This window comes from Gastrolobium bilobum, unplaced genomic scaffold (assembly GCF_033153095.1).
Source record: "Gastrolobium bilobum isolate Gb01-03AN ecotype WA unplaced genomic scaffold, APGP_CSIRO_Gbil_v1 utg6129, whole genome shotgun sequence".
Taxonomy (NCBI): domain Eukaryota; kingdom Viridiplantae; phylum Streptophyta; class Magnoliopsida; order Fabales; family Fabaceae; genus Gastrolobium; species Gastrolobium bilobum.
Window position 1 is genome coordinate 456,063 of NW_026895895.1, and position 22,785 is coordinate 478,847.

The window sequence follows — 22,785 nt, forward strand, 5'->3', positions numbered from 1 at the left end:
AATAAGACATATATTCATACGAAGACCAATTAATTGTTAATTCAAACAGAAGAATTATGCACCAAAAAATATAAACTAAACAAGATGATGTACCCCACAGATTTCATTAATAGACAAAAAGACAATCAGACTTACAATAGCTCGCTCTGGCAGAAGGCAAGGGGTGACCTCACAAAAGCTTGATTCTGCATAATGCTCAGTTTCTCTAACAGTGACTTCAAGAGGAGCATAAACTGGCAGACCTGTGTCAACATCAACTGTCTGAATCCATCGTGCCTCTGTTGCAAGGACATATAGATGGCGAAATGCCTGCAAAAAACTTTCTTCAGAAGAACTTAATGTAAAAGAGTAAACTAAAGGACATTTAAGATTTTATCATAAGGTACAGTGATTCCACCAATCTGATTAACCTGAAGGTGGCATCTGTTATCATTCGGACCAGTAGGCAAGCGTGGATACAGAGTAATGAGCAAAGCAGCAATGGAACTGTTGTTTGTTGAAAATGTTCTCATTCCACCACCAAGAAACAAGAAACCAATAGATAAGCTTACCTAAATCAGCAGGTTTATAAAACAAAAAATTAAAATGGAGACTAAAGAAAGCTAATTAACAAACTCAATTAAAAAAAGAAAGGAAAACATATACAAGAGTTAGCCTGAATATGGATCACGCAAATAAAGTTTGTTTTACCAAATGATGTGTGGGAAGTACATGAATTTAAAACTGATGCTCTGATATTACTATCATAACACAAGTTATCTGAATCTCCAAAAAGCCCTTTTGTCTTCTGATGATGCATACATGCATGCATGAGTAGATGATATTATGCATATGAATACATAAGCACAGGCTTTTCTAGTTGATTGGAAGCTAAATGAATGAAGAAAAACTTTTACTAGTCAATTCTTTTAGCTAAAGCACAATAACTAGCACACATCATAGCAATCCAATGGAGGAGTCAAAGGGACATAAATTTTGATTTCTATATCTATAAACCAATTCCTTAGCACTTATATATATATAGGGGCAGGATCCTTTGACACCGGTGTTAAATTTTAAAATTTGACACCAAATCTTATCCGTTGATTTCCGCCAATCAACGGTTATCATTTATTGGGAATTAATATTAATTAATAGGTTTGATTCCCAATAAATGATAACCGTTGATTGACGGAAATCAAAGGTTAGGATTTGGTGTCAATTTTCAAAATTTGACACTGGTTTCAAAATTTGACACTGGTCTCAAGGGATCCTATCCCATATATATATATATATATATATAGAGAGAGAGAGAGAGAGAGAGAGAACTTTTTAAATTCCTGAAGACATATGATATATAAAGATAACTCGAAGACCATTCAACCTTCAGTACAATGGTAACGAACCACCTCCCACCCCCTAAGGTTGGGCAGTTCAATCCCCAACCCCAGTGTCAGCTTCTCATATATACCAGATTTGAATTTTATATGTATATATATATATATATATATATATATATATATATATATATATATATATATATATATTAAACAAAAGACTCGCAAAACTTACTGCCATCTGAATACCATAACTTGACTGCCCATCTGCACAATTTCTGCTCCTTAGGAATCTCAACAACCGAAAGGTTTGTAAATGTCCAGAGCCAGCCATAACCTGGTATGTGGAAGTTTAATCATCCAATTTTAGCCATGATCTTAATCTTTAATTAGATGACAGTGGAAGGAAGGAGGAAGCAGGTACCACAGATAGAGAAAGAACAATAAGGTGAAGGCATGTCTCCAATGTGCCACGATCAATGTAGCGAGACAGTCCCTTTGGAAAAACCTTTCCACTTGTAGGGGAAACAGGCTTGATCTGCAAGATAAAAATAAACCATTTACAAATAACCAATTAATATGCATAAAGGAGTTAGGCAGCATAATTCTATAGACCGACCTCATTAAGAAAGTATATAGCAAATTCATAAAGTAATTCCTGCGCATTTTCATTTCTTGTGCCAGCAAATACCAGTCCTGACATGGTTAAGAAGAACAAGTTTCAAGTTAAAACAGAATCACAACCACTGAGTTGGTGCTAGCAAGGAAGTTAGAAAACATAGAAGAAACCTCTGCTAATAAAACATCATCAATGACAATGGTAGGAATGAGCATGTAAATAATTTCAGTCGTATGACCTTTGATATAAAAAGAATAGTGGTAGAAGCACATTGTTAAATTCATCATAAAATGCATGCAAAGACCAAAGAGCATTTTACCAAGAGATATACAAGCTCCAGCTACTATATTAACATAGGCCTGCATAAATGCCTCAGCATCCAAATCGTCAATATCATAGCCATCACCTCCAAGGCGTTCTACATGAAATCTTACAATTTCAGGAATTTGAGACCAAACCCAATCTTTTGAGGGATGAACCCTACAAAAGAACATGCAGACATTGTTCAAAAGAGTGACAAACAGATCCAAGTAAATTGCTACGATAACTTAAAGAAACCAGCACAAACCTGCTCCACATTATTAAATTCCGAGCAATGACTCGAAGCATTATAAAGTCAGGCCTCACATATTGCAAATCAAAACATGTATTGGGAATTGAGAGCCTAGACACAATAGCCTCAGATTCAGTCTGTCAAAAGAATACAGTCCAAGGTCATAAAGATTCCATACAAAGTTAGGCATGCCATATTCATGACTGACCTCAGGGTAGTATACTTATATATATCAATTACAAGGAAGCAACAAATATGTAGGCAATGATAATAATTGTTAGAATATCTAGAATATTTAGATATCATACAATATTAAGATTATATCTTAATATAGTTTAGAGTATCCTAGAGAATCTCTTATAAATATTATCCATACTTATATTTTATAATTATGTTTCCGCATTTCAGGAGTCTCTTATTGAATATAAATGGGGATTAGTGCTTTATCTTTTGTAATCACATTAATCACCGCATAAGTCATAACACATAATGTCCAGTCTCTAATATTCTCTATTAATTACCGCATAACACACAATAGTGGCACTGAGGTTTGAAGTTTGAACCTATAACGCAAACTACTCAAATCCCTCATCACTAGACCAATCCTAGTGGCTTAAACCCCTATAATTTCAAGTTTTCAACAATACTGAACCTGTTGCTCACAATCTCTAAAGGTAGAAAACTACTTATAATTGCAGTAGATAAACAGACCTCTTGTCAACATATTTATCATATATTATCAAGTGAGTTGAGTTCCATGAAAAAACCTTCAAAAACATCAAAGCGAGGGCAATGGTGGCTCCAGGTGCAGTAACATCAATATTGACTGTTATCCCATCCATCATCTACAAGAAATAGATGTAAAAGTGATTAAATTATTTATGCAGAAGAGAATCCCAGTCATAATATGTCTCATACACAATTTTATTTTACTTTTGTTTCATTATGGAGGAAAAAGTAAGAAAGAAATTATGAATTGAATTCACTGAACCTGTGCAGAACCACGATTTTCATCCATTGACATTGTCGAAAAATGAGATCTCTCCTGATGCAGAAGTACTTGAGCGTTATATAAAAACAGCATTCAAAACTAGACTTATTAACTCGTAAAAGCATAAAGTGATCTGAGGTTCTCAACACAGGAGAAGAAAAGGAGACAGGAGAATTTGGGAATTCCATAACATACATTATGCACTTTGCCACCAATGTAGAGAAACAGACGATCCACAAATGTGTCGATGAAACCAAGTGTATCTTCTCCCCGTCCTTCAGGCAACCTATCTTAATTAGATAAAGAACCAGTAAACCATAATCCAAAACCTGCTTTTTATTTAAGCATTCATACCCAGTGCAACAAGACCCAGTGCGAATCCTGCAGAAACAGCATGACCCTCTCGCTCATGAACATTATCACCTCCACATCTGCGCCCGATTTCACCCTGAAAAAATTACATGTAGATGTCGTAGAAAACAAATTAAAAGATAGTAAATAGAAAAAACATAGGTGACAATTTAAAGTAGATACTGCAACTCTGCCTAATTCAACCTGAGAAGACATAAGTACTACAATTCAAAATGAAAAGGAATCCCAAAAGAAATTGAAGCACTGCTATTTAGGTGGATTTATCAAAATATGAAGAACCAGAGGAGTTGTACATAGCACACAATTAACAGCATGCAAGCAAACTACATCTCTGATAATGAATTACATATATATCAAAATTATATTTAATAGAAAGGGAAAGAGGCAACAACACAAGAATGTAAATCATACCCGTTGGCTAAATGATCCAAGCAAGCAATACAATTCAGCATAATAAATAGTAATGGCTCAAACACTAGCTATTCATGTTCACTTTACCTTGATGACATGCATGCATTGGACATATCCAGCAAATGTTTAAGCACTGAATAAACAGAAGAGAAAGACGAAAAATATATTTACCAATAAAACCTGCAGTGTTTGTGGGTGAGCTGAACCTTCATATAGAATCCCCACAGCCATTAGAGCTGCCGACTGAAAAAATATATATATAAAAAAAATTACAATTTGAAAAATAAACATGGGGTGGTGATAGTAATATTATGGTGCACAAATTCAATGTTATTAACAGAATAATCAATTTATTCATCAAATAAAATGTGGTACATTGAAGCAACAAACTTCAGGCATTACAGTTTCTCTTCTGTTGTTAGAAAGCACCAGCTTACTCCCCTCCACCCAACCACCAGACTCCCCCTCCCCCCCACCCCCACCCAGGGGTAGAGGTGGTAAAAAAGGCCAATCTCTAGTGAACATATAGAGTATGAATATAAAAAATTACCTGAAGCAGGGTTGGAACCTCTAAATCTGGATAGGAAAATGGATGTCGAAAAGGAATATGAACAAAAAGACACTGCCACAGGGTAATTTGATCAGTTCTTCTTCAAAAATGTTTTTGCAATTTAACATGCTATAAGGAACATATAAAGCAGAGTAGAAGAGTATAGTGGTTAGTAGAGAAGTTGTGCAATAAAAAGATTTCAACTTCATACACTAAAAAGCACAATCCGTAATAAATTTCTAGGCTCGTCCACATACACACATGTAAAACACAAAAGTATTTATGTGAAAGTGTTCTTTTCTTTTTATGGATAACAAAAAAACTCATCAAGACAGAGAGGATGATTACAAAAAGATAGGAGTCTGTTCTTTTCTTGCAATATATAGTGAGTGAGAGAAGGAAGGAAGGAGAGCAGTGAATTTAATCAGAAACATTTTCCTAGAAACAGGCCATCTAATTTTAAGTCCAATTTACATCCCTCAATCCTGAAAGCTATGAAGCACCGACACTTCAAAAACTCTGACGTGTCGTGTCCGACACTCTCCGATACTCCAACACGCGTTGTAGAAACTCAAAAAATAGTTCAAAGGTTGCGTTGCGTTGCATTTTTAGTTCTAACTATTAGATTCGTTGGATTACGATTACCATTTTATTGAGTTTAATATAAATATTTAGGATATCTTATGTTTCTTTGCAAAATTGATGGGTATTATAAGTTTAACTTCATTTTTTTTTAATTATTGAATATTAAATATAATATACACTACATAAATTAAAAATATTATTTAATATCAAAACGTGTCGAAATCTAACATTTTTTAGAATTAACGTGTCGAAGTGTCGTGTCGTGTCACGTGTCAGTATCGGTGCTACATAGCCTGAAAGTCAATCCTACTAACAGGACCATCTCCCTAAATTCAATTTATTTTAAGCAAAAATTACCTGATTCAATAAATTAGTTCTAACTTATAAGCACAATATACACTTTAGAAGGCTTAATATTATATTTTACCACATTCCAATTAAACTATTACCATTTCCTTATGGAAATCAATTGAACTAGGCACATCCAGATTTAACAGAGTCATGGAAACTTTGATAAGAATGAGTGCTTTCTATTAGACTCCAGTTTGAGATGCCTAAGATTCAGTTCCATTAGATTAAATTTGCGTTATTTCCATTAAAAAGGTAAGTTCTTTTCATGTACAATAAAAAGCAATGCAATACCTAAGATAACTTAGAGCTCAAAGATATGAAAATAATTTTCTAAAGCACTCCTCCAGCTATGATCTGCTGAAGGCTGAGATCAGCCAGTGCCACAATTACATCAGGAAAAATTGTATTTGATACCTTTGATATTGCTGGTTGCATAGTACCTCTGTAAGAAGCTGCGAGGCCAAGCATTACTCCTACCGTAGTACTTTCATGCTCCTACAAATATGTAGTGACAATAATTTGATGTCATGTATAAAGGAAAAACCGAAAGATAACAACATAAAAATAAAAAGTACGAATAGATGGAAGATTTATCCCCAGTTCATTGATATTTAATGCATGTAGCATCAACCATGTTTGTGGTTACCACAAGGACCTTAAAATGAAACAGTTCATTGATTCCACCACTTGAGAATTCAAATTCTGACTTAAGTTTCAATTCATTGAACTACATTCTGACTTCAATCACTCTGACAAAAATATTTCAGTTGAGGAAGAACTCTGAGAATAGTTAACTCCACAACTGGTTTATTTTCCTTGCGCCACTATAATTGTTTTGTTGCACTTTACCCCCTAAAATTTTGTAATTGGTTTAGTTACTCTCTTGCAGAGAGAAGTTTCTGTTACAACCAACATCCTCCTAATTTTCATAGCTTTCAGCCTATAAATAGATGGATCCAAATAGCAAAGCAACTGCAAAAAAGGCCAATTAATTTTTCTAGTACCACAAAAACAAAAGAATGAACTTTAGCGCAGCAGCAACAAATAATATATGGTGTTTAAGATAACGGTTAAGAACCAACTCTCCTAAAAGTTTAAGATGTTGGGTGGAGGCACATGGTTTTTATTATACCTCTAACATATCTATATACATTTAATACATCTCCTCACGTAAAAGCCCTTTTTTATACTAGATTTGAAACATAGATAATGCACAGACCTATCTATTTTATGAAAAAAATTCTTTTTTTATTAGAAGAATGGGACTGCGAGGATCGAATTCTAGACAAAAGATTATGATATTGGGTGAAAGCACATGAACGGTTTTAAAAATTATATCTCTAAGATTTTAATATTATATCTAATAATAATGTTTCAATTATTTCTCCAATGCGCACAATAAATCATCACCACTAGAATAAAATAAAGTTTTAAAGATTGACAAAACAAAGACAATGGAGCACTAGAGAATTAAACCTGAGAAAAATACTGGTAAATGTCAGTAATACTTAATACACACAGATATCCATGCAATCCTAGAGCAAGGAGAAGCCCCGCATGAACAGAATTTGGCTCCTCAGGCTTGTTATATACAATCCATGTTCTTGACATTCTTCCCTGCAAATTGTTATATGCACTTTTTAGAAATAAGCATCCATGATATAACATTATGCAAGCTACAATAACGAATGCTCAAACCCAAAGCTCTGTATCAGTAACAAAGCTGTTGAGACAGAAATATTGCTTGAAAACAGTAAGATGTCTGTTAAATTTTTGTTATGTGTCTCTGATTCTGACACTAATTCCATTAAATTTTACAGAACTAGTAGGAATCTGTCATTTAGAATTTTTCGTATTTTCTGTGAAGGTGAATGTCGGATTTATCCAGAGAGTTTAGAGCACTTTAGCATATATCATTTCAGAAGTTTGGGGAGGATTAAAGAAGGCAAGGGAGCATTGTACGCAGTTTTTCCGTACTTGCAGACACAGAAATGGCAGAGTTTTCAAAAGTAAGATGTGGGGAAGACAGAATTAAGCCATTGTGAACTAAAATTTGCCGCGTTAATTTCTGCCCACCCCCCTCCCCCCCAAAAAAAAAATTAAAATTCCCATCTTAATGTAGATAGGAAAAAAATGCAATAACCATCTGGCAACCGGAACCAAAGATGTAAACACAGAAAAAACTAAAAATAGGGATTATCCTGACAACAATGACTGACAATTTGGAGCTTTGCTGAAGTTGAAATAAATGGACTTTGTACCTAAGTTAACTATATTCTCACCATTGATAAAATAGTTCTGAATTTAACGAATTAGTAGATCAACAAAGATGCTAAAGGGTTCATGTTTCCTTCTGTAACATTTCATAAAAGTTGGAATATTTATGTCTGAAAATAAAATTGCAAGATCTAAATGTTTAATTCAAAAACGCATAAATGACTCATTATTTAAAAGAGGGTCAAAACAAAGGAATGGAAATAAGTACCTATTCAATAAATTTGACAGAAGCCCGACACAACAAAGCTTCAGGACCAAATCACAGTGAGAAAACATTATAATTTCCAGATACATTAACATGCATCAAGCAATCATTAAACACTGCAATGTTGTACTTGCATTTGTTAAAGCAACCAACTAAAGCCATACACTTGCATAAATAGAAAACACCAACTGACTAATTCAAGCATACAATTGAGTCCTCAAGTGGAATTGATGCCACTTTTAAATTTAATCACATTTGAGTTTAATTAACTTCTCTGACTCTTGTTATATAGTTATGATAAGTGGTTGAGTCAGTTAACAAATGCTTAATTTGAAATGATGAGAAGTTAACTAAAATAATAAGTGGTTATTTTAGAGTAATTAGTGAAGCAAAAATTAGTTAGTACAGTTAGATCGACAAGAGCTATCAAAACCATTTTTAAGTACTAATTGTATTACTGAAGTGACTAAATAACATAATATCCTAGCAGAAGCAGAATTAAAATTTTCAGAACTATATAACCATAAGAATCAAAGTTAAACCTGAAGGGGGGCTAATCTAAGTCCAGCGGCAACAGCATTATGAAACTCAGGCCAAGATCTGAGTTCTTGTATGTTCCTGATGTTGGGATCGAGATTAACCTAAGAGTAAACAAAATAATTCAAGTCAAGGTAAATACAAAAAACTACTAAATAGTTTTTCAAGCCAAAACAGTTTAGTCAAGAACATGATAACAACTTACAGTTGCATTCTGTTGGGCTGGCAACCGACCTGCTAATACAAGCTTTGGAACAGTAACGGCCTGAAAGTTTTGTAAAGATCCTATAAGAAAGAGTATATTTCCAGAAATAATTCCAAATTCTCACTACGAAGGCAAAATAGGATCAAAAAGTTAAATGTAAGAGCACCTCGGTTAATAGTGTATATATGGTTGCGAGGGTAAATGCCCCACGTCCAAGAGGAAGTGAAGTGGTCCTTTGTGCAAGGTGCCACAATTGAGCCTTCATAAAGAGTAAAAGTAAAGAGTCAAAGGCAAAGATTCTTTAGGAAAAAAAAAAGGTATTTCCAGGCAGCAAGAGGAATATCAGAGCATTGAAATCATACAGAGTAGTAAACAGAAATAAGAATAAAATATGCCCTTTTTCATCAGGAAAAGAAATTATTAGGAAAGAAAAGGTTTACTAAATCACAGAGTAGCACACAGAATTAAGAATAAACTCTGCCCATTTTTATCAGGAAAAGAAATTGTTAAGAACTAAAAGGTTTACAAACATGAACTAATTAAAACTTAGCCCACAATTGGGAGAAATTACTAAGCTATCTTCACTGTATGAGCACAACAAGACCATGAGTCAAGTAGAATATGCCGATTACAAATTCTTGACGTTGATTTAGTTTCAGTATTGATTATAAATGATTAAAAAAGTAACAATTACAATAATCAAGTCTAACTTTTTATAATAGAAGAATTCAAAAGGAGGGAGAAAAAGTACAAGGTAAAATATAACCATATTTTACTTTAGTCATATATGCCATAATAATAGATGAATCACAGCATGTTTACCTTATAAAGCAAACCCCTCGTGTTAGTATGACTAAGAGTACATTAATTTTTTTTGCCTTAGGAATTAAATCTAATACCTGAGCCTGATAAAAAGCCCTATAAAAAACAATAACTTAACCTAAATATGATGATAATAACAAAACAAAATATCAGAACCCAGAAGAAATACAACTTTATGATAACAAAGATCAGGAAGAAAGAGAGGAAACAAACAACCATATAATGTGAACTAGGAAAAGTATGAATGCCCAATTACATTTTGTGCTAAAAATATCAATAAGGCCTGAAAAAGTATGAATTTCTTTCCCATAGAAGTGCATAATTAATATCTTATAGCCGGGTGATAATCTTTACATACATTGGGTGTGTTATACCCAGCGGCTGAGGTTTCCCCTAAGTTAATATGACAGTACAGAACTGCAGAAATTAATTAGATGAAATAGTAATTCTGAATATTTTCTCCTATATTGATTGAGACCCAAAGGGTTCCTTATATACAGAATACAACAGGTAATTCAAGGGTTACAGAAATAAAGAGTAAACAAGAGGAATAAAGAAAACACAGTAAACGAAGAGACTTCACACAAATCAAAGAGACTAACAGCTAGTACTAGTAGCTAATAAAAAACCCAATAATATTCTAGAATATTCTACATAATTTGTATGCCACATGTCATAATCTGATGGTTGGGATCCGGATCATTATACTGGGTGTATATAAAATTTTCACCAAAGAAGGAAGGCGGCAGGATCAGACTTGCTAAAAATATTATAATCAAAAATATCAGTTTCTTGAATAATCAAATTATAAACAAAATTGTTTACCAAAAAAAAAATATATATATATATATAAACAAAATTTTAGTCTACAAAAAATAGCTCACAGTCAAATACCATGGAAAGGCATACCTGCTGGAGGTCCTGATCAGAAGCACTATGGTTAGCAGATGTTTGAATTGCCACAGGTCTTGAAGAGCACAAAAGGCGTCTAACCTAGTAAAAGAAGAGAGAGCCATCATTCAAAAAAGGAAGATCTAAGGTAGTAAGTAACTTTTACACCAGCACAACACACGTCAATTGACAGTGGACATGAAGTAAAATGTCTGTTCAAGATATCAGCAATAATAAAAAACCATCTACTGGTAGATGGTAGAACATGATCATTAGCATACATAAAAGTAGATATAAGTAATCAATGGCAACTCATAACCATACATTTAGGCATATTAACATTACAGGTTCCAGAATTGTCCGTGAAGTAAGAAAAGTCAGTATAAAGATTTCAAACATTTAAGACTATAAAGCAGCTGATGTCACATGCATAACAAGCACAAGAAGGCTTAACATTTACACGGTACCATGCAGCACTCTTTTTTATTGTGGAAGACAGGTGAAAAATAACTTTTAAGAAAAAAGTGTCTGGACTCACTAGTGATGATGACAATAAAGCAGCAGCACCTCATTGCTTAAAATGATTGCTAATAAACTAATGTGCGAAACTGTTCTGTTTTCTATAATCTATATAAACAAGCCACAAATATATATCAAGTTAAAAATAATCAAATCAGTCTTATTCCAAAATTCTTATGTTGTAAAGAACAAATTCAATCCAAAAGCTTAAGCTTATGAGTGAGGCTACATTAATGGTTTTATATATCTCAACACGCTCCCTCACACGAGAGCCCACTGGGCTTAAAGGGTGGACAATACACAGGCCCACCTACTTGTGCGAAGAAAGAAATTCCACTTGAAAGAAAGTGGGGGGCGGTGAGGATCGAACCCATGTAAAGAACCTTGAGATACATCACCCCAAAAGCTAGCTCAAAGGGTGGGAGTGCCCAAAGCCTTATAAACTCCACATTAGTTGCTCATACAACCAATGTGGGACTATATATCTCAACATATGTCAAATGCCATAACTGACCTCATTCAATCTCAGATCACGACCATATCGCAACTGGGTGCTAGAGTTGAAAATATGCTCCATACCATCAGTCATAGACCCATCAACTGAATCTGTATCCTCAAACTTTGTTCCTTCCAATCCAATTGCGTCAGAAATAGTAGAAGATATTGTCACCGGATGCAGATTTAGCATATAAGGTGTGGACATAGAGATTACATTCACATTAGTTGGTGTTTTAATTTCTCTATGCTTGCATTCACGCACCAAAGTTGACATTGCCAAATCTTGTCGACCAAGAAGGACATAAGCAGATGCTGGCCAGTCATTGGGAGGAGAATCTCGAGATTTATCTAATGCCTAGAAGGCATAACAGCAATCAGGTGTAAAAAGTTCAGGAAATATATGTTAAAACAAAAACCATGTCAGAGCTAACACTCAAAAAACAGTTGTACTATAGTAGCAATGCAAATACACATGGACCATAGGAAGTAAACTAGATATGTGAAAGAACCAAAGAAACATAAGAAAAACACTAGGCAATGCCTGATAAATGAGAGTGTCATCATGATGAACATTAGAATTATCAATTATGTAAGCAGAAGTAAGATAATAGGTAATTCCAAATGTAGGACAAAATCTAGCAGCTGCCAACATATAGCACTCCATGAACAAAAATGTAAAATCAATTAAATTAATTTACATAAAAAGTTCTCAGAGCTTCAACACCACCAAAGTCAAACTTACATGACGAAGTGGAAGAGATACACCAGAAGGAAGTGAATCCAGCTGTTGAAGTCCAAACCTTTCACCAACCATTGCTAAAACAGTAAGCTCCTCCTTTGAAGAATGTGATCCCGTGGCAATGTTACAGTAAACACCAGAAGAAAGCTTCTTTCCCAGCAATTTAGCACCAGATAATATACTATAAAAGCAAACAATTTTCCGTGCCAAGCTAACCACAGAACTTCCATCTTTGCGGACTAAAGATGGAAGATCACTCATATTAGCATAACTACATCCATGTTGCAAACTGTCCTCAAGCCATCTGAATAAACTTGGAGAAATTTTAAGGGAAATGGCAGTTCCAGACATCCGAAATTTTTTACAGAGGCCAGGGAAATCACGAATATAATGGTCCATGTAGTTGTCCTCACCCAGAAATTCAGCAATGTTGCACAAGAGAGTTGCTAGAAGCTCTAAGTCCCTATAGGCAACAACTATCATATAGAAACACAACAAAATATATTTAAACAAAAAAACTGAAAGTGGAAAAGTAATTACTAAGGAAAATACAGCCCAAAGAACACAAAGAAGTGCATAAAGCAGATAGTAGAAATAATAAGTGAATAACCGCAATCTAATCAATCTTTTAGCTGTCAATACTCAGCAGTCAGCACACAAAGCAATAGTAAGGTAACAGAAGCAGTTGCCCTTCTCCGGATTTACCCGGGGAGGGTGATGCTTGTGAGTCCAAGTTGACACTTTCCATGTATGGATCATACCTTTGGAATCCTGGGACAGTAGCCCCAGTTACTGATGAAGTTATTCCTGGGTAGAGAAAGAAAGTGTTGACAGCAAGTAATTCTCAATGTCATTCTTGCACAGCTAGAATCTAAATATTTTGCATGATATACTGAAGTAGAAAATGACAAACAAAAGTCCCACTCTCCCAGCAAAAACTTCAGCACCATATAGCAGGTCTAAGACAAGACCACAAACTGATGCATGATCTTTACTTCTAGCAGTTTCAACTTTTAATGGCAATGGGCAAATCATGAAGACTGATGAGAGAGCAAAGTCATAGACTGTAGAGCTATATATGCTATGAGGCAGGCTATGGTCTGGATTTTCTTAATAAATTTAATTTTTTTTTTAAATCTTGAACTTAGCCCCCTCATTAATGGTGTTCTTTCTCTTTGGCTACCTCAACTAAAATCGGGTACCTCTACCCCTGGACATACAGCTTAACAATAAATCAGTGGTACAGAAGGAGAAAAAAGGCTACAAACAGAAGATAGAAGCCACTTATGGTGTCAAATAAACCAGAAAAAAAAGTATTAGATGGAGATTGTTTTAGACATTTTGGTAAACCAAACCATGCCTCAAGAATGTTGTTTCAGCCAAAGACCTGATGAAAAGGCATAACTTTGCATATCTTAGGCAGACATCAGATCAGGTTACGATGACTAATGTATGGAATGGGATTGTATTTTTGGCCTCTTTTTGGTGCTCTGCTGATGGTCTTCATTAAGGGATTCTCCCTTTCTAATTGGCAAACAACCTTGTCACATTTATTAGTCTCTTTGGCTCCATTTTCTTTTTCAAATTGTACACCATCGTTTATGGACCTCAGAATTTGCGGCATTTTGTAGGCTACTCCACACATCTCCTTATCAGCATCCAAATTTTCTAAAAGCCTGATGTACTAGTCTCAAGGTTCAGTTAACAAATCTATTAAACCACAAATGGATCAAACCAAGGTTTTCAACGAACTACTTCACCATATCTTTTAAGAACCATCTACATACATCTTCCACCTACTCAGTCTAGAAAAGAAATCAATATTAAGCTTAAAAATGTATATTCATATAAAGGAACAAAAAATGTAATGCATGGCTAGTTCAAACTATCCTTCCGTTTGACAATTCCAACCCATCAAGCAAAAAAATGTCAATACATCATCATGAAATAAAATTAAATCAAAAGGTGGCTACTTACCTTAAAACTTAACCGACATGCTAATCAAATCAAGCTGATATTAAAAATACTGAACTAATAACTAAAAATATAATCTATATTACTGGCTAGATTCACCAAACCCAATCAACTAGCTGCTTCCTAAACAAACAAGGAAAACATTACCGGACAAATTGCATGATAGGATAGAAACAAGAGATGGCCAAAAAGAGCTTTAGTGAGGCTGCTAGAGACTAAAATGAAAAGGAAACCTAAAATATTTAAAAATAAGAGATCAAAGACTATGTAAGACATACCTTTTGCGCAGACTATCCATTTTCAGGCTCTCGTAGAGTGCATGAAGAGATTCCAGACTTTCTATTAATAGTTCTGTATAAAATGGCTTTTCAGAACATTCTGTACCATCCATAAAAGACCTAGGGAAACTTGATTCCCGCTGATCAAGTGGCACTGCACAAGATATTCCGAACATTGAATTTACTTTGCAGAAGTTATTATGAAATTTGCTGCTGGTAAGGAAGTTCCAAGCCGAATGTGGCACTGAACCAAAACACTTTTGAGATATAATGTTGTTTCTGCAGATTTTCATAATTACAGAACAAAAAGAGCCCCATTCTGAAACAACACTAGAATCAGCTTCTGACAAATGAGCAGGGTCATCATGTTTCCAGAGAAGACCAAGAAAATGTCTGTAGAAACTAGAACCAAGCCCCTCAGCAAGTGCTGTGATGCAATCTTTAGCTAATAATGATGAAGGACTTTGCGGTAATGTACATCTAAACATCTGTACATATAATGCAGGAATATCAGAAGTCACAGTTACATAGAAACAGGGAGCATTTGGTTTCCATTTAGTCAGCATACCTGCTTATTATTTACTATCACATTGACACGCCCCTCAACAGCATCAGCCAAGCCAGTTATCTTTAAGTCATTGGAATGAGATGTTTCTGGAAGCTCCAAATCATGCAAAACATGGTCTTTATTTAAGCAAGACGGTAGCACATATCTACACAGACATTGCTTCCCAGACTACAATATAAGCAAGACATATTACAAGAAGATATATCAAGCTTTAGCAATCTTGAAGCCACTTGATAGAATAAAGCTTACATAGAGAAGCAGAACATTTTCTGGAGCCAAAACCATTATGTCTGAATATGGAAGTAGTCCAACTTTGACCCTGGAAAAAAAGAAAATTATGTCCAACATTACAAAAGCAATGTAAAAACAGATGGAAAATCTTCTGTTTACCTTGGGCAAGTTGCTGCCACAGGTGAAGCTGCAACAGCAGCTGTGACCCAGCTCATATCAGGTTTAACCTCAAATACAATCTCATTATTTATTTCAACACTCTGAAGCCTAACAGACAACAACTTTCTTTGTTCTGGGTGAAGAAAGCAGACAACAGGAGCTGCATCATCGTCAGTGGCCATAAAGACCTAGTAATCATTTGAAAGGTAAATCAAAAGCAAAAAAGTAATAAAACTAAATGCAGAAACAGTAAACAATAAAGCATGCAATGAGGAAAGAACATCCAGCGATTTCATTAAGGACACAGGATTAAATTTGAGGAAAAAAACGGCACTGCCTTTACATTTTACAAAGAGGCTGCTTAAAAAAAGCAAGTAACAAGAGATAATAAATTTGAGCTTATAACAGAATGTTGAAGGAGCTTACCAAAAAACTGCAAAATTTTAGCATAGTGGCAAAAATTCAAGAAAGAAAAGTGAGATGGTGCCGTGGGCCAAGTGAGAAGGAATAAAAAGATGAAAGTGGACTATAATAATGTGTAGATTAAATAAAAGGCAGGGAACACCACCACATTAAGATGGAAAGAAATCAAATAAAATATTCAAAAATATCTGCAATAATTATTTAACATGTACTACATGCGTAAAACTAATAAAATTCTAAATTAACAATTTTAATTATGTTCCTCATCTCCTATGTTAAAAATACAAATAAAACAGCTTCACAGCCAGATAATACTATGCAAAGCATCCACATTTAAGATTAGTAATTACTTAAAGAACAAAGAAAACATGTATGTAATTAACTGATGAATTAAAAAATAATAATTTGCCTAATTAAAGACATATGAGACCAACATAGCCAGATGACTGTGTGGAAGCCTATACTACCTTACAAGCAGCTGTCTGAGCACCTTTTCCCTGCCATATTCTACGAAAAGACAAATGTTTTGGCAATACACCCATGGGGTCTACATTTAATAAACCAGAGGCTGCCCCATCGAAGTTGGAATTGATGATTTCTGCTACCCACAAAGAGTGCTGCATCTTTCCTGAATTCAAAGTAACACAATCACATAAATTACCAAGACAAGAAGCCATTCAAAAGGAGACCAGGAACTGATTGCAAGAATTTTAATGGAAAAACCTTTATTGTAGGATGCCATAAGCGGGACCTGATCACTTGTCCAAATTGTCTTTTCATCATATTCCTTCATCATGTTCAATTTCCCTCTTTCTTCAATAAAAATTGGCTGCAGTTACAGTTAAACAAACAATTAAGTAATCAAACTAAAACAAGTAATGTCAGAACAAGAATCTTTTGCAGTAAAAATGTCACAGAACTTCACAAGTTATAAACACCAGGAAGAACAAAATATCAGCAACAATCAATAGACTGTTATAACATACTCGTTGTTCGTCCAGTGGATCCATCAGGATCAGATGAGATGATAATAAAGCTCCCTCCCCCTTTTGGATATGATTAGATGCACTAAGCAACATATCACGTGTACTAAGCAAAGGGCTTGTAGAAGAAAAAGGAACACGTGATGGTACATTTGCTTCAACATCCTGCTGGAGTAACAGACCAAATGGAAAAGGCCATATAGATGCAATTGTACGAGGAAGAGGAACTGAACCTACTTCACCTATTAAACAGAAGGAAATGTTAGTTGCTATAGCACCAAAACAAGGACAAATTCAAACACATGAAAATACTGATAATCTGGCATATCCACATATAAGGGAGATTTCAAATTAGGAGGATAATGATAACTCCGTGTGTGTGTGTGTGTGTATGAAGTTGAAATTGAAAAGGCGTATATGAAATCAAAGATGGAAAAGGAGCATGAAACATATAGTTAATTCAATTCTCAGCTAAAGCAGCAAATGAAATGAAAGAGACAAAGCAGATGTGATAAAGTGATGAAAGGATACTATTTCACCCATAAAACAACTGGACCCCAGTTCCTTCTGTTAAAGTAATTCACACTTGTGTCTCTAGCAGTCAGTCAGTTGAACTGTTAATTCCTAACCGTCAGGCAGTTAGATGGGTCATAATCTGTTAGGGAAGTCAGTTCCTAGTTCCAACAATAAATTAACAGAACCTAACAGGTTCACACACTTGTTTACTTTAAAAGTTTTCGGATAATAAAGTTCAATCAATTCTCTCTATCACTTTCTGTCAGGTTCTTGATTTTTATAACCTTCATGCCTAAAAGCAAAACACAAATAAAAACACTAAAAGAAGAATATAACTCTCAGATCTTACATAGTTGATATGGAATAATTAAAACATATTTAAGATATTTTAAAGCTAATCATTTCATTCAATGTTATTGAATCGCAATATAAATCATGAATCGTTAGACTCGTATTGAATGTAAAATTTAAAAACATGATGAAAAATAGCTTAAATAAAAAAGAAAAGAAAAATAGAAGGGCAAATCTCATGTTCCCCGACTTTGCGAGGATGGAGTGAGTTGATTGTATACAATCTTATCTTTGCATTTGTCCAAAGAGGTTATTTCCCAAACATGAACCCATGACTTGGCAGTCACAGAGGAGTAACCATACCGCTCCTCCAAGGTTCACCTCTTATAAACCACAACTCCTCATTAAAACCCGACTAGAGAAGGTAGGATGAGAGCAATACTTGTACGTAGCCTTACTCTTACATATTTGCAAAGATGTTGTTTCCCGGATTCAAACCTATGAACTTTCAGTCATAAAGGAATAGTTTTACCACTACTCTAGGCTCGCCCTCTTATAATATGTTGAAATATATAAAACCATTAATATAGTTTCACCCAATAGCTTAAGCTTTTGGGTTGAATTGGTTCTTTACATGGTATCAGAGCCTCGTGTCCCGGGTTCGATCCTCGCCGCCCCCCACTTTCTTTCAAGTGGAATTTCTTTGTTCGCACAAGTAGGTGGGCCTGTGCATTGTCCACCCTTCAAGCCCAGTGGGCTTTCGTGTGAGGGGGCGTGTTGAAATATATAAAACCATTGATATAGCCTCACTCAATAGCTTAAGCTTTTGGATTGAATTGGTTCTTTACATAATATTTAAAATTTATTTGAAAATAAATGTATTTATACTTATTGAAGGCAAGGTGTTACTGAGGTTTGAAATTGATTTAAACTATAAATATCATAGTAGTTAATTGCACCGCGATAGCGCAGCGAGCCGCGCCGTATGGGCGGTGCGGTGCCTCGCCGCAAGAAACCGCGTCGCGTCGCACCGGAACGCAATAACAGTCATTTTGATTGCATTTGTGGCCAAATCGCGACCATATTGTTGTCATAAGACAAAATGTCAATTTTGCCCTAAATTTAAATGTGTAAAAGGAAAATTTTAAGGATTTTTTAGTCTAACTGCATCTCGCTCTGTCACTTCTGCTATCTCTGCCTTTAAAAAATGTTTTTTTTTGTCATATATCTATTCTGTTATTTTCGCAACCGCAACCTGCTATAGCGCTGTAGCGTTTTTCGGGGTTGGCCGCGACATGCCACAATCCGCATTTGATAACTTTGACAAATATATAATAAATAAACCATTGGAGTGGGAGTGACCTTATTATTTGATCTGAATTGCTGTTAAACAATTGGTAGAAGCGCATTATAAATAGTTACATACAGATACCATCAAAGGGATGCACAAAAACAGGAGGATCTTGAATAGGCAGAATACCATGATTCGTGATTTCTGAACCAGATTGCACGATTTCAGCAATTTGTGCAATGATTCCGGCCACCATGTGATTTGTATCATTTGCATTACAAATAGCATCAAACCATACAATATGAATCGCAAATCACACAATTTCTACAACATTGATTTCACTTTAAATTTTGGGATTTAGAGACTTTTTCTTATTTTAAATAAGTTATTAAATTTTAGAAAAACTAATGTTGGATCATGATTTGACTAGGATTTTGATCAACTTTGGTTATAAATACCCCTTTAGGTGCCTTATTTTATTAACACTTCTGATATTTGATTAATTAAAGAAATTATTATCAATCTTTGTTCGAATCCCAAGGATTATTGCTTACTTTGGATTTGGTTCTACAACAATAATGAGTAAAGGAACTTGTTTCCAATGAGTAAAATAAAGTTTTTAACAATTAAGCCACGAACTATTTTCATTCCCATGCCATAAGAGTTTTTCCCCCTTTTCTATAATATGATGGTTGAACTTCAATTAGTGCACTCACCAGATGTATTATAGATTGTCAAACAATCAATTTGTAATATGCATAGAAGAGCTTCAGCTGTATGACCCAGACGACACCAACACACCTAAAATTTCAAAATAATTAGTTAAAGCAAAAAAATTCAGTAAATGGAACAAAAAGAAGCATCACATTTACTACAAGGAAGAAAAGAAGTCCAGTTTTTTAAACTTTTAGTCCTCTACTGCTGCACTTCCTGGTTGCATGGACAATATTGCAGCCATTAGCTCATTGGATAAATTTCAAATTCCTTGAAAACGCAAAGCCAGGTCAAGGAAGACTTTTTTTTTAATTAAAGAGAGAATTATCTTAAGGAAAGAAGATTAAGATGAAGGAAGACAAAATGACCTCCTTAAACACAGAAGAAAAAGGAAACAGAATAAGGCCAAAAACGGCTCAACACAAGTATGAATGCTGCCAAATAAATTCCGTAAAAGAAACCTTATCCTGAAAACCAAAGAGATACCATAAAAACTGTTTAATGTTTTATCCTGAAAAAATATAAGCCCGAATATTTCCTTAAAAATCCAAACATTCCACTAAAATGATAGGATTCAAAGGACAGCATAAATTGCGTACTGTCACAAAGATCTTCCTTACTTTGCGTACTGTCACAAAGATCTTCCTTACTCCTGCCAAAATCTCAAAAGCCAATAAAAAGGAAATGCTCCAAAGCTCTTAGGGTACACCCAAGATTCACCGAACCAACCACACCAAAAAGTCTATTCCAAATGTAGCTAGTTGCCACACAATGCAATAATAAATGTGGAGCAGAGCTATTTCTGAATAAGAGCAACACAATGCATCCATCAAGAAAAGCTTTGTTAGGTCTGCAAACTGGTAACGTCAAGAAGATTTTCGAACCAAAGGAAATTGTGCTTAATAATTATTAGGATACTGATCCAACAAATAGTAGTTAAGAGTTAGGATTTAATGCCCAGGAAAGCTTTTGTATTTCTCAGTTTGTTGAATTGGTCATAAATCACAGTCCACTTAATTATGACGCAGACATCCCAATGTAGCTGATATTAGTGAGTTCACCCTTTTCCTATATAATATTTCAATGCATTTGCAGAATTGATTGTTGAGTGTTAAACTTTAGAAAAAGTAGATCAAATTTCAAAGTGTCGGATTTTGAAGACTTCTGAGGCCAGTTTCCTTCTTCTTGTTAAATTTCATACAGCAATATATAGAGCCATATAGCATCTTGCGACACTATATAGAGCAATATAGCATCTTGATTTCTTACAGTCCTAAACTATACTCATCCTCTGATCCACTGAAAATAAATTCCTTTTTTATTGAAAATTGCTTATAGAACTCTAATCTTTGCCATCCAAATTTCCTGAATTCACCATTTCAGCAGAGAAATTCCAGCTTCCACTTACTTGAAGATTGTTCACACGTTCATCTTCTAAAATTCTATTTTCTTATCTGCTGCTATACTCACTAGATCCCATCCAATTTATATGAGAACTCGAACTGTACATTTGAATAACATGTTCTCTAAACACTGGCTTCAAATTATGTTTATCCTTGAAAGGAAAGAAAAAAAAATGCACTTTGAAACAGAACAGAAGCAATGAAGCTAAAGCTTAATTCCATTTAACACATCTATCAAACCAAATGTGTGTTAATAAATTTCATAAAGAAAAAATAGACAGCATTTTCTCTAAATACTAAAACCAGTAGCTTTGGCTTCCCGCTTAAAATAAAAATAGCAAATAAAAATAAAAAACTCTAGACAGCAAATAATATTGCAGGAAGCAATTCAAAGCGTGAAAGATCAAAATTCAAACCTTAACGATCGGGGATCGCAAGGTAAACCTCTTAAAGACTCTTGCACCTGTCGACCATATAATCCTGTTACAAATCATTACGCAGTGCACCAAATGCGTGAGTCTGTATGAAGTAATAATCATGCGCAGCACTTTTATCGCCGCTAAAGCAACTAAGCAGAGAGACGAGGGTTTTGGAGAGGAAATAAAGTACCTATTCCCTCGTATGAAAAGCTCGTGATCGCCGCGATTGTTCAATGCAGAAGCAATATCGTGGCAATTATCTTCGGCGTCTCTATCTCGAGCGATTTCTGGATCGAAGAGGAAGTAATCGTACTTGTCAGTGACGGTGTCAGGGGGGTTACCGTCGAGAGCTTCGGCAATGAGGCCAAATGGCTTGAACTCGCCCAGCACTGTTAAGCGACGGACGCCTATGGACATCTTTGCAAGCTAACACAGATCGCTTGAGTCCAGTGATGAAGAAAGTGAGTGAAAATGAAGTGTGTGCGGAGCAGAACTGAATTTTCGCCCTTCACCTCCCGCTCTTTATTTTTGGTTGATTTTGAGTTTGGAACGCAAACCGGTGGGTTGGGTTTAGCGGCTTTGAACTTTAACCCTACACTTTTGGGGTAAGGAGTGTTCAAGGGCACGATTAATCTTGGCCCAAAACAGGCCTGTTTGAAATTTATTAAAAAGGTCAAAAAAAATACGTTTGATAAGTCTTATTTTAGAATCAAATTTAGAGAATATATTTGACTTATTTTTATTTTATATTTTGAATTTTTATTTTTAAAATAAAAATATATAAAAAAAAATTGTTTCGTTAACTATTTTAAAAAGAAAAAAAAAACAATATCAAACAAAAATGTGCGGATTGTGACCATTTTTCTATTAAGTCTTCGGACATTAAAAACTTTGATTAGATATATCAGTAATGATATTGAGTAAAATAAAATAAGACGGGATGAAATATAATTATTATATTATTTATTTAAATATTTATGATGTAATGAAAACAAAATTTTATTTCATTATTCGATAAATAAATAAAGTGGAAGAGATGTTAATAAATAACAAGAGAAATGGTAAAGGTGGGGCTGAACCTTTAGCCATCACTG

At 34.7% G+C, this 22,785-nt stretch overlaps 1 protein-coding gene across 1 annotated transcript in view; it reads right to left on the reverse strand.

The window, feature by feature from the left end:
- Positions 1 to 22,130, reverse strand: part of LOC133296661 (anaphase-promoting complex subunit 1) — a 34,691-nt gene extending 12,561 nt beyond the window's left edge. The window contains exons 1-30 of the mRNA XM_061495702.1: positions 21,882 to 22,130; positions 21,689 to 21,752; positions 19,872 to 19,956; positions 17,061 to 17,299; positions 16,798 to 16,903; positions 16,542 to 16,702; positions 15,652 to 15,839; positions 15,511 to 15,580; positions 15,262 to 15,429; positions 14,694 to 15,181; positions 12,445 to 12,904; positions 11,719 to 12,057; positions 10,704 to 10,787; positions 9,139 to 9,231; positions 8,973 to 9,032; positions 8,773 to 8,871; positions 7,225 to 7,365; positions 6,163 to 6,243; positions 4,813 to 4,884; positions 4,443 to 4,505; positions 3,834 to 3,927; positions 3,675 to 3,754; positions 3,256 to 3,333; positions 2,504 to 2,625; positions 2,255 to 2,415; positions 1,936 to 2,012; positions 1,735 to 1,854; positions 1,552 to 1,653; positions 411 to 551; positions 124 to 309 (exon numbers count right to left, since the gene is read on the reverse strand). Of these exons, the coding sequence (XP_061351686.1) occupies positions 124 to 309; positions 411 to 551; positions 1,552 to 1,653; positions 1,735 to 1,854; positions 1,936 to 2,012; positions 2,255 to 2,415; positions 2,504 to 2,625; positions 3,256 to 3,333; positions 3,675 to 3,754; positions 3,834 to 3,927; positions 4,443 to 4,505; positions 4,813 to 4,884; positions 6,163 to 6,243; positions 7,225 to 7,365; positions 8,773 to 8,871; positions 8,973 to 9,032; positions 9,139 to 9,231; positions 10,704 to 10,787; positions 11,719 to 12,057; positions 12,445 to 12,904; positions 14,694 to 15,181; positions 15,262 to 15,429; positions 15,511 to 15,580; positions 15,652 to 15,839; positions 16,542 to 16,702; positions 16,798 to 16,903; positions 17,061 to 17,299; positions 19,872 to 19,956; positions 21,689 to 21,752; positions 21,882 to 22,108 (4,449 nt within the window). The 5' untranslated portion in view covers positions 22,109 to 22,130. The remainder of the gene's footprint in view (positions 1 to 123; positions 310 to 410; positions 552 to 1,551; positions 1,654 to 1,734; positions 1,855 to 1,935; positions 2,013 to 2,254; positions 2,416 to 2,503; positions 2,626 to 3,255; positions 3,334 to 3,674; positions 3,755 to 3,833; positions 3,928 to 4,442; positions 4,506 to 4,812; positions 4,885 to 6,162; positions 6,244 to 7,224; positions 7,366 to 8,772; positions 8,872 to 8,972; positions 9,033 to 9,138; positions 9,232 to 10,703; positions 10,788 to 11,718; positions 12,058 to 12,444; positions 12,905 to 14,693; positions 15,182 to 15,261; positions 15,430 to 15,510; positions 15,581 to 15,651; positions 15,840 to 16,541; positions 16,703 to 16,797; positions 16,904 to 17,060; positions 17,300 to 19,871; positions 19,957 to 21,688; positions 21,753 to 21,881) is intronic.
- Between the last annotated feature and the right edge of the window lie 655 nt (positions 22,131 to 22,785).